Source organism: Falco peregrinus, chromosome 13 (genome assembly GCF_023634155.1).
Source record: "Falco peregrinus isolate bFalPer1 chromosome 13, bFalPer1.pri, whole genome shotgun sequence".
NCBI lineage: Eukaryota > Metazoa > Chordata > Aves > Falconiformes > Falconidae > Falco > Falco peregrinus.
In genome coordinates this window covers 8,814,131-8,826,810 of record NC_073733.1, presented here as the reverse complement: position 1 = coordinate 8,826,810, position 12,680 = coordinate 8,814,131, and the positions used below count along the sequence as shown (strand labels likewise).

The window sequence follows — 12,680 nt, the reverse complement described above, 5'->3', positions numbered from 1 at the left end:
AACAGTTCCAAAATAATTCTGAGACATACATTCCAGTGCCTTACCAAACAAGGTCTGCTTAAACTTATGAGAAATCATAACTGTATATTAAAATAAACATTTCTTCAAAACTAGACAGAACTGTAACTCCCCATGGCCAGCCCCATCAGAATAATTTGAACTGTGTCTAACTCTTGAATAACTCAAAGGATCTGAAAACAGCATTACTTAACCATACTTTATGATTTAAGAGATATCTAGTTTTGAAGGTTTATGGCAAAATGAGAATTTGCAAATGTTGGACTTAAAAAAAAGTGAAAGCACACGTTTAATTACAGCTGTTGCAAGAGGTAACTATAATTACAAGGGAAACAAATTTTGAGACAAAGCATTATGTGACATATATAATCATGAGAATAAAAATAATGAGTATATATTAATGGGAAGAATATCTCAATCCTGAGAGCTAAATCTAAACATTTTTTTTTTTAACCAAGACAATCTATACATTCTTAGTTACATTTTAACACAATACCCACCTTAGAACACATGTGTAGAAACCACTGTCTTGCAACTCAACCGAGTGAAACCATATTGAATCTTCATCCTTGCTCATCCTAACTTCAGAAAATATAATGGGTTCTTCTAAATCTCCTTTGTTTTTGTACCACATAAGCCTAAGACCTGTGCTTTGGGCCATGCTATAATTAGTTCTGATATAGCTGTAGAAAAGGGCACATTTCACTCGGACTGGTTCACCTGCCAAAGCCATGTATGTCTTGAGATCCACTGACCAGTCAATGCAACCATCAACTGAAAGCAAAACAATAATAAAGAAATATTAGATACAGATATATTTTTTCAAGATAGTGAAAGGCAGCTTGTGAAATGCAATGCAATTAATTAAAAGAAAATAACCTTTGTTTTATAGCAATGTGAAAAACCTGAAGCAGCTATTGGCAAATAAAGGAGTTTATACACCTTTTTTAGTTACATGTAAATGTGAATATGCAGATACTAAATAGAGCGCACTAGGCCTGCTCAACTCCATTTCTTTAGCATATCATTCTTTTAATCCCCAGAACACTAATTCTTTAAAAAATAAACCAAGTGTTTGTTTTAACATTACCTACTTGTCCCCATAAACTAGTTTTGAATTTTTTTAATTCCTTGTTGGAGGAAAACGTACATTGGCATCTGATCCAAATCTCATCCTTAAAAACTTTTCCATCCACCTCTGCTAATTATGCTATGTAAAAATAAAAAATAAACAACAGATGTGACTTTTATCATTTTCTTTTCCAGGCAGTTCCACACAGCTGCTTTTTTTTTTTTTTTCCTACAGCCTACTCAAACTGTAGAGATATGTTTTATATACAACAGGATACAACTACAACATGCTACCTATGCAATCAAGCTTAACACAGGAATTGTACAAATACAAAAAGGCATCCTTTGATGTTCTGTTCAATGAAAAATTTTGAAACAGTTTTCTGATATTCTGCTTTAAAAATGAAGATATGTCAGCCATAATGACATAATAAAACATTACCTCTCCCTACATTTTTTTCTTCCATTATTTTAAATCATCTTAGTTACAGTATAATCCTAGAATATTCACACATATCAGCACGTACCTCCTTCCTCACATATCAGAGACCTTTTAATACAATCCTTTTTATTTCTGGAAAAAATGAAGCCTGAAAGTCAACCAAGATTATAACCAAAGAAAAACACTGCAAAGGCAGATCATCAATAGGCAAATACATTATCTAAAATTAATAGATTTGATTGAATGTGTAATTTTTAGAATTTATTGATCATATCCAGCTACATGTAAGTGGAACATCTTTACTCTTGATGTAGCTCCCTCAAATTCAACCAAGTAAGGTTAAAGGTTCCTCTTCTGCATTTACACTATCAGTTCTCAAACACTTAAGTGTTACACATTCTCATACATTCTTCATCTCATATACATCTTCAATAGTATTCACTCATTAAGTGTTTTTTTTTATTTATTTCCTAAACAAACGTAGTGAGTCAAAATTTCTACATAAGGTGGAATATCAGTCTAGTCCTTTTTTTTCAGTGTTTTTTACTGACTTTAAATTATGTTTACCATTTTTTCAGGCTTCTCTTTAATCCTTCAAAACTAACCCTGATAAATGGAAGGTTTTAATTTTCCCATTATAGTAAATCAGCTTTAATTGCACTGTGACCACATGAACCATGCAACTGAACCATATTTTAAGCCTGTTGACACTGACTGCTTTCATCCATCTCTAATACATAAACTTCCACGTAACATCTTGTTGTGAAACAAACGTTACTTATAAAACAAACCAACATAGCTCAAGAGAGAAGGGAAACTCATTACTCAAAACTATACTTTTAATGTATCTACTCTCATGACGGCATTGACAGGCGAAGGGAAACCGTCCCATACCCTCACCCCACGTGGTGTGGATCAGACTACCTGCTCCTGCCACCCACCCCCCAGGCCAATGCAAACGCAGCAGCTGGTTGTGCCAACTGACTTCTTACTTCAACAAAAGCCCCAAAACCAAAAACATTCAGCTGAAGTTACGTACACAAAGTTTCAGTTAACTTCAATTTTCATTTCCATTCTCATTTTGCTGAAAACATCCTGATGATTTAAAATGCATTGCTTTTTGCTTTTAGAAGCTACTGCTAATGACATAAAATAAAAGGCCAGTAGCAACTTACTGACTTTCCTTTTCCTCACTGCTGCAGCGTCACTTCTTCCTCTGTGTTCTCCCTCTCATAGCTTAGTGCCACACAAAACAGGACGAGTTTGGATAACCCTTACTTGAAAATCAGGTACTGAAGTATTTGTTCTCAGTGCAAACCCTCCAGGTTTATAACATCCTTCATCCTGACCAAAGCCAGACACTGTCACTCAAACATTCTCTTGCCAGGACCCCGTGAAACACTGCATTCACCTCTTTCTGTGATGGTGTTATACAGGCACCAGCAACTAGCAGCAGAGCTGGGAACAGAACCCAACTCTCCCAGTCCTACAAACCCATCCAATCCACTATGACATTAAAGCCTGGTTCTGCCATTGTAAGCTGCCAAGCAGGTAACAATGTACTCCATACAGAGCTTCCTCACAAAAGCCATGTACTTTTTTTAAGCCCTGCTGTTCAGGCTGATGCGATTTTACAATTAAAGAGCAGCACAGAGCTCGCAGCCGCCTTTTCTCAGCAAGGGATGTGAAAGGCAGTGCTGAGCTCTCCAGGTGGCTCATCCCCGTTCTCCAGGGCACACGGGTACTCTCAAAGGCACCCTTCCTCCTGTGCTTTAGCAAAGTCACAAAAGTCTAAGTAGGAGTGTAAACTGAAATGAATAGGGGTGCCCAGAACTGGAATTTAGATCCAAACTAATTCAGCTGATCTAACTAATTCTGTCAATCTAATCCTGTCATGTCATCTAATGCTTTCAAACCTGTGCTGGTTCAACAAAGTTAAACCACAGTGAAGAATAACTGGCATTCAAGCACACATGGAAAGCTTGTGGGTCAAACAGAAAGGTGCCAGTTTTTCATTTATTTCACAGAGCAGAGTCACAATTAGGAAGACTTACGGAGTTACTTACTGACCCAATATGGAAATCCAGCTTTGGAAGCTGAAAACGCCTCTGCTTCCAGTAGAATTTCTCCCACATCCACACCAAACAACTTTTCAAAGTACAGCTCAAACAAACACTGAGCATCCTTCACTGTCATTAGATCTGCCACATCTTCCACTTTCATTTGAAAATTTTTTCTCCTTTCTAGCGTGCACTACTGTACTATTTTATTTTCAAAACTACAACTGCTGGAGTATATAAAGCACAGTGGAGGAAATACATTTGAATGGTCATTTACAACCAGGTCATTAGAGTGCCTAAAAGCCACCTCCAGCTGCCCCCAGTGCAGGGCAAGATGGGCTGGTGCACCGACAGCCATTGCCAGCAAGGCACCGGACACAGTGACCTGACCCCAGCCCAGCACCTGCACCTCAAAAGAAGAAAATGAGATTTACACTAAAGACCTTTTTCCCATTAGCAGTACCCAAACGGAAGAATTTCAGCAGCCGGCAGCAAAGCTGACCCCACCACAGCAGCGCAGCGGAGGGGGAAGGTGCAGGCAGGCTGCCTGCCCATGGCCCCTGCCTGCACCGGCTGCTCCCCTGCAGCAGCTCGCTCCCCGCAGCATGCCAGGAGGTGGTAATTACAGAGAGCAGAGCACACAGGGAATGGAGCAACCGTTCATTATAGGGTTGATGACATCTGCAGAGGGGAGAAGTCTCACAGAGCGCCTTGACTAAATCTTAATTATTGAAGAAAGACTAATCAGACAGGAGACGACTTTTTCCCCTTGGTCTTTTTTTTTTTTTTTCCTTGTTAAATACACAGTCAAGAATGTTTTCTCTTACAAAGCTGCAGAGGCTAAAATCTAGGTCAGGCTCCCCGCACTCACGTGGAAGCTGGAATTTTTCCTCTTGCTGCACTGTCAGTCATTGGAGCGTGAGCATTGTTATATTCATTTGGAGTATTCTCCGAGCTGTCATTACAAATGACTGGAGCTGCTTAGGTGGAGTTTAGCACTCCATTATCCAGAACAAAGTTTGCTGTCATTTTTGTTGGGCTGGCTCTCAATAAGTAATATAATCAGGGTGGTAAGATGAGAAAAACAATGGCATTAGAGAGAGACATTTATTATATAATAAATGTATATACATCTTTTCTCTGCTACCCAATAATCAGCTGATCCTTAATAAGCGCCTGACTGAAAGCCCATTCAAATTAAATCCTATCTATTGTGGGTGTACTTTAGAAACTTTCAATAAAGACAATGATTTGAAATATTTTGTAAAATTTGGAGCATTGACAGGATATGGAGAATATTGTCCCATTTTTAGCCCAGCTTCCTATGGAAAGAGGCTTGCCCATCTATCTGTCAGTCACCCCCCCATCCTGTTGGAATAACTTCTGACCCTATTGACAAAACTCAATCCTTTTTTGTAGAGCACAAAAGTGTTCAGGTACACAAGTGCCCTACATGGCTGCAGGAGAGAGTCCCAATGTGTCCCCCATGGGCAAGGGAACACAGCAGCATTTAAACACAGCGGGGCCCCACTTCCCAGTTATTTATCCAAGCTAATGCAACTTGAGGAGACGGTGAATTAAAAATGAAGGTTTCAAAATTACTAAGCAAATTATAGATTAAGTTGGCTGACAATAAGTTAACCTACTTTTATGTTAGCAAACACCCAAAGTATGCACTGCATCTCCTTCCCCAACATTTCCCGGTAATTTCCCATTATTCTTATTTTAAATAAACCTAGTTGTCTAGGGAGTCTAGATGCATTTTAACATGAACCATAATAATTTATGAGCAATTATAGAAGAGCATGTACATAGTCTCTGAGTAATTTGTCTTTCTGCTTGCTGTCATATAAATAATTTTTTGCATTGCAAATCTGCCTGTAATAATTCTTGTAGGGATCTGTCACCTACAGCAATTTATATCATGGCATTGTTACCCATGTTTGCCTGCCTTGTTACCTGAAAATCTCATTTTAAATTGAAATAATCTACAAATAAAAAATTAAAATACTAGCTAATGTATTACATCTATTGCTCCACAAAGCAAGCAAGGCTTGTGACTGTAAATACAGTCAGACAAAACAAAACAAAACAAAACCAAACCCCAAAAAAACCCCACCCCAAAACAAAAAACACCATTCTTCTGATACAGGAGTTCTATTTTTATTTTTATATTACCCATAGAACAGCAGACTAAGAATTTATATTCATCATGCTCAGGGTTTGCAGACATGAAGCAATAATAGATGCACTCCATTAAGGAGGTCCAAGAAAGAATGCCAATTTTTAAAATCTTAAAGGGGTGAAATCAGTTACAGCACATGAATTTTAGGCAACTTGGTATTGTCCAGTCTTAATTCTGGAGAAAAGGGAACACAGCTTACACTTGAGCAGTAATGCCTTTAATAGCTTTGGCTGGATGTGATCTTCACAAAGGGTCAGGGGTTAGATCAGGCTCACCACACATAACTGGTTTCACATCTCTGGCTTTCTGTCTGTGCTATGCTAATTCTGCTAATGGTGTTCGCAGACCCCTTCCAGCATCTCAGCACAGCCCAGTGCTGCCATATGAGACCTGTCTGTGAGCAGAGCCCAGCGTGTGGTCCCCTGCCACCCTGCCTCCTCCCAGAGCTCTTCCTGTTCCTCACACCATGTCGAGCCAAGTCAGGGAGCTGAGCTGCCTAAAAACTGACAGCAAGCATCACCCCCTACCCCTACCCGTGATTCTTTAAATACTCCAGTGTTCAGAGATACATTCGGTGGCCAAAGAACACATTTCAGACAGAAGAGTGTATTGCCACTTTGCGCACTCCTCAGAATCATGGATGTCACCTGCAAAGCAAGGTAACATCTTGCCTGTAGAGCTCCCTCACCTTAGCTGCCCTACCAAACTGCGTGGTCGAAGGCAGACTGTCATAACAAGTAATGAAAAGCCACTCTACCGAAAGACATCTGACCTGGTATCTCTGACAGGAGAGTTAAGTTACCCAGTTCTACACGGAAGAAGGAGCAGGCTACGCTGGCAGTACTTCAGAAGGGAGCGGAGGGTGCCCTTCTCCAGCAGCAAGGGTGTCGATCTCAAACATCAAGCAGGGAGGAAAGCAGAAGGAGGTTCAGGTAAAGAGTCTGTGATGATTCTTTTCTGTGAGTTACAGTTTCACCTTTCTTTGAGTCAAGTGAACACTTTGTTTTTGACTCTGACTATACTCGTATTTCAAACTGCATTTTAGGAAAAAAAATCAAATAGTTGTCCCCTGAGGCATATAGTAAATGAAAAAAAAAATCTACCTGTTAGAGACGAAGACCACTTAGAAAACCACCTTTGACGATTTATCATGATTCAAACTGGGTGAATTTTGCAATGTTTCTCCTACTACCCTGTTAACAACTTTAACTAAATAATTCATTTCTATCACGGAAACATCTAGATTCAGCAATGATCAACCAAGCCTACTTTGCCGTAGAAATACCTCATCTAAGAAAAGGATCACTCACAGACTTTGCAGTTTCTCTACTGTGATCTCTGTTTTCTGAATGTCTCCTAGCAAGATTCAGACCATTCAACCTTGAACTTTGCTGGTGAAAACGTTTGGGAATTTCAAGACGCATAAAAGTGCAAATATTCCAAAATCCCTAAACCAATTAATGATGAGTGCAAAAAAAATCTTCATTAGGTTTAGCAACATGCAAATATTTCTCAAAATCTGGCTCATAAATAAGAAAAAATGCATTTACTTATCCTTATACACTGGCTGAATTTTTTCCAAATTTTGATCAAAGCTTCAAATTTCTATAAGATGGGCTAAAAGGTTTTTAAGACTTGTGTATGCTTCATTTTTTTGACCAGATTTTCTTATGAGCCACAGCTAAACAACCCAACTCAAATGTCAAATATTCCAGCTGACCACTCATAATTTCCTTTCAGGTCAAGGAAACTGAATGTATACTGCCAGAGGTCCAAATAACAACGGACTGCTCTGTCCTGACTTACATATTTATAGGGAGCTAGAAGCATTTTAGTCTTGTATTGAAAATGCAAAAGAAAGAACATACTAGTAGATCACCAATCTGTAAAATTCTCCAGGGAGAGAAAAAACAGCTTGAACCCTTAACAAATTCTCAGCTTCCAGAGTGATGGCATATTAATGAGGCTGAGACTTAGAAATTATACTTGAAGAACAAAAATTCTAAAGTCGTGTCAGTAGAAGTTACTGGACAGGGACATTTAATCCTGTAGCATTTGCCAGAGCCAGCTTTTCAGGTGACATCTTATCATGGGGATTTTGGGGAACGCTTGCTGATGGAGAGAAGAGCAAATCACAGCTGGCAGGTCAGATTTTGCTGGAGACAGGGAGCTCTGAAACACATTCTGTGATGGACAGGAAATCTCTGGTCTCATTGTACTCTTTGCTGCTTCTTCCAGGTCTGATGATACTGGAGACAGACGGACCTGAATTGAAGACCCTTCCAAAGCTGTGCTCTTTGCTTCAAGCAGATTGCTCTGCTGAGCGCAAAGAAAAAGGAGGGCACTAGAGCAACTGTTTAAAATGCATCATATTTACCCCCAAAATGAGTGTTTGGTGACTTTGATCTTCTAATGACTTCAGTATCTGGCAGGTTTTTAAGGAGTCTGTGTGGAAGTAAACAGTACAGAAATTGGAACTTATAAAGTGGTTTGGTTTTAAGTATTCAGTGTAATGCCTTGATTCTCCGTGGCTGTCACCACATTAGAACAAGTAAAAGGCACCTTGAAAATCAACAGCAGTAGAGACAGGACAGCAACAACAAAGAAATCACACTTCATGGCTTTATGCTTTTGTGTATTTTGTGAAGTCCTAGACATGGGTTCAAGCAATGTGCCCCAGCCTGTCCTGCCTTCTCAGCCCCTTCTGCCCTCCCTGGCCCCTGCCCTTCCCAGTGCGGTTCCCTTCCCACACTGGGGCAGGCAGATTTGGAAGAGTTGAGGGGAAAGTTCATTTACAAAGCTCCTGCCTCTGCCCAGCCTGTGCCTTTCCTCCCACAGAAGTAAAGCCAAGGCAGTGATCTGCAGTGAACAAGTTATCCAAACAACTAAACTTCTCTTCTTGTTCGTGGATTTATAACTGAATCCCCATTTCTTTAGAGTCAGCCACAAAATTACCATCATTAAATCAGCAAATATCCCCTTTTTCCTTATCCCACTAGCAAGGGAATTTTATTTTAAGCAAAAGGTATGTTGGTCTAGATTGGAGTGGCCATATCGGTTACATGACATTACACCTGCTTCTTAGACTGAACAAGTAACAAAACTTTCCTGTTAAATACTAAAATTTAAATTCTATAAACAAACATCTCAGGTACCCAACAACTCACTGCAAACATAGGTATGACCTCAGGACTGTAAACTAGTTTTTCACCCAGCTTTGAAACCCATCTGAACCCAATTTTTTTTTTTTCTCATAATGCCCACAAAATCTAGTAAATAAAAAATCCTTCCAGTTTCTAAGCTCCAGAAGGGGGTGGGGGTGGGGGGTGGCATTTGTCTAAAATCTTCCACAATGAATATTGCCATTTTTATTAGCTCTTTGGATTCCTGGGGAAGTCAATGAACGATGGAAAAGCACAGGGATTTGTCACCACCTCTGATACTGTTCTGATGCACAGAACTGCCTTTAGACAAATTAGGTAGAAAACAAGAAGAATCAGTATCTAAAGGAAAGGGAGAATAATAACAGATTTAAGTAATGTGTAAAACAGACTGAAAAAATTTCATTGCATTTGTAAATAAAAAATTTATCTTAAGAAGATTTCGGCTAAGGTGCAACACACTGGAATATGCTTTATACCTGACGGTATATGCAGTTAATATTTTAACCGGTGTTGACTATACATGAGTTCTTTAAGGACACTCTCCGAGATGGTTTTAATATTCTCCAGCCAACCACATTAACCCACGGAGACTGTCACACACTTCTGTTTTCAAGTCTTCAGCACCATGCCAACTTTGGGAACAAAGCTGAATTAATTTCAATAATTGATGAGTCCCTTTTCATTAGTCCCTTTGAATAAAGTTACTGAAGGTAAAGTAAATGGAAACTAGATCCCAGATCAGGTAGTTGCAGCCTCAAGTAATCACACAATTAGGAAACTCTGTATCTACTGCTTGTTATTCCCAGCAGGGAATTGTAGGAAACAGCCGTGAATAATAAGAATTTAAAATTAAAGAGAATGAAACTCTATTAACTTTCTGGTCCCTGTGGGGCAGAGGGACTGGTGTACATTCACAAGATTACTTTATTTTTCATCTGTTATTCAAGCATGTGGACAGTATGAGTTGGATTATCTGCTTTGAGGGGACAGTCCTCTGGAGTGTGGATTAGGTTAGGAGGATGGATTCCCGGTTGAATACGCTGGGCTAAACTTACTTCTTCTGCAGAGGAGAATCCCTGAGTGACACAGGTCTGCTGCAAGGGCTCTTACTGCCTCTCACTTGTAGCAGAGGAAGACTGCTCAACAGAAGAAAGCAAGGAGACCATCAGAAGAGCCTAGGGATAGCATCACACCCCACCACAAGAGGAAAGTAGGACTGTTATTCCTGAGGGTGATCCACATGGTATTTGTGCAAGGTTTAAGCCCTTACGCCCTGGGACACCTCAGCAGGGGCATTTCTCATCGTCCAAATTCCCCATTTACCAGGGGCATCTCACACCTGACCGATGGGCCTGCCTCGCCCGCACAGCCAACCATGCCATCGTGCCAGGCTTTGAGCAGGAGCCCAGGTGCCAGAGGCCTCTTCCAGCCTACCTGAGCCCAGTGACTTGGTCCTGCCACCCCCACAGCCCTTGCTGCTCACAGTCCGCAGACACATAAGGGGGCCTTTTGCACAAATGCCCATATCTGGGTGCACACACTCTCTACCCTGCTCATTAATCATTTATTTTCTAGCTTAGAAAGATGTGGTCAGTCCATCAGATTACCAAATGCTTTACAGAACTGGTTGCCCATCATAAACACCCTAGGTAGAATGAATGTTTTGGGCCTTGGACATTTGCAAACTACTTTATGAACACATTGCAATGCTAAAAAAAAAAAGAGAGAGAGAATGCACAACTTTTGATCAGGACATGCTCATAAACAGAAAAAAACAAGTCAAGTTCATCTGAATTTACTTGCAAAAATAACCAGCTTTGGTCATTTGCTTTGTCTTTACACATTTACCTTTGGATATCTAGACATACTTACCATTTTATAATTGCTATGCCATTCCTCCTGTTATCTGGCACAGATAATTTCAGCTGCAATGAGCCAATTACCATTTCCACTTGCATGACAGGTGGACCTCCGTTTCAAAAGGTTGTGACCCACACTCTAACCTAGGTTGTAATTCCTCCTCTCATTTTAATTCATTAGCTGCATGTATGCAGCATTATTTAAATAGGAAATTCTCCTGACTGCAGAACACTCTGGATTCCCTTTCAGTAAAATGAACACTCACAAATCAAAACAATATTTGCTTTTATAGGACAACCATGAACAGAAGCATTAGAGGGTTATTTGATTAAAACGTGTCTGTAACTGATGAATTATGAAGTGTTTTCAAAGTGAGATATTTTTAAACAGTAAACATTGTTCTTAAGACTTGTTTCTATTTAAATAAACAAACACAGAGCTATCCTCATTGCAAGCTACTACAATTACATGTAAGGAACAAAAATGAAGGATGATTGAAAAATGAACTATTACAAGAGCTACCTGTGTTACAGACGTGTCTCTCTAGGTAAAGCAGCAAGCGGTAACGCAGGGCTGTGCGCTGTAGCACAGCATTGCACATTTGTTTAGGTTCACCTTTACCATTTACACACACATTTTCTAAAACCTGCCTATTGCAACATCCTGCAGCACTGCATCCACCGGCAGCTCCACGCACCCCAGTAATGTATTTGCAGGACCACACGCACTTTCATCGCTCAAACACAGACTGTGAAAAGAGAGCTATAATGGCAGCCCCCCACCCCGACCCCCCCCACCACCCCTGTCTGCCAGATCCCCCAAAATCTCAGCCCGCTTCCAGATCAGTTATGCGTGGCAGCCCTGTCACCAGCACCACGACTCCTCTCGGTCCCCTCTTGGCCTCCCATTCCCAGGGCCTCGCTCCTCCCCGGCCCCAGCGCTGGTGACAGCCCCTCGGTGGGGGAGAGGGGCCATCACTGGGGCTGCACCTCCCCACATGGGCACATTCCTGGGGACTTCATGAGCTTTCTGGGCATTTTCCCAAGTCTTGGCTCAAGACACCCAGACCAGGGCTGACGGCTGATTGAAACCCCACAGAAACCAGCACCGCTTCAAGCCGTCCAGAGCACCTACTATTTATCTTTAAATAAGAACTGTCATAAAGCAGACAGACCCCAAACCAGCCCAAACAGCCTCTTCCTCAAGCTTCCCTGGAACTTCACAAGCCAGAAAAAAAAAACTGGCAGTGGGAACATTTCATTTATTAGTAAGCAAAAGCGACTAACTGCAAATACTTCATTACTAATACATTATTTGCTCAGAACGGCACAAAACAAACAGGTCTGTGTTTTATTCATGGGCCTCCTGTCATCCTCGACAGCCCCAACTCACTCTGCAAAACACGCAGCTGCCGTGTGTTTCACCGAGCAGCGCCCAAGAGCGGGACGGGAAGATGGAGAGATGTTGGAGCTCCAGGCTGAGGTCAGGCAAAGATGGGAGCTGGGATCTGGGATGCAGGTGGGGAGCCAGGGAGCCCTTGGCACCTCAGCTCTTTCTTTGGCCATCACCATGTCCTCCACCTGGGACACTGTCCCGCAGCCCCACCATCCATCACCATGTCTTTATTAAATCATCATAGCTCAATGTTAAAGGATGATCCTGAAAAATCATCATAAAAGCCTTCACCTGAGCTACTTGATAAACCAGAAAAATTATCTAACCGGAGTAACACTTTTGATTAATGTCTCTCCACTTGTACTGCCTGGTTACTCAGCATTCAGTAAGCAGTGTAGAGACTGCTCATGTTCTATCCTGCTTCCCTTTCACTCCTCGTTTTTTGACCTAAGCCCCAGCCTTTGTTTACTTTCCCAGCCTCGGGA

At 41.0% G+C, this 12,680-nt stretch overlaps 1 protein-coding gene across 2 annotated transcripts in view; it reads right to left on the bottom strand.

Annotated features, from left to right (window-relative positions):
- IL1RAPL2 (interleukin 1 receptor accessory protein like 2) overlaps positions 1-12,680 on the bottom strand; it is a 393,210-nt gene that overhangs the window by 194,197 nt on the left and 186,333 nt on the right. For both annotated transcript variants that reach the window (XM_055818354.1, XM_055818355.1), the window contains exon 3: positions 519-792. In XM_055818354.1, coding sequence (XP_055674329.1) covers positions 519-792 — 274 coding nt within the window. The remainder of the gene's footprint in view (positions 1-518; positions 793-12,680) is intronic.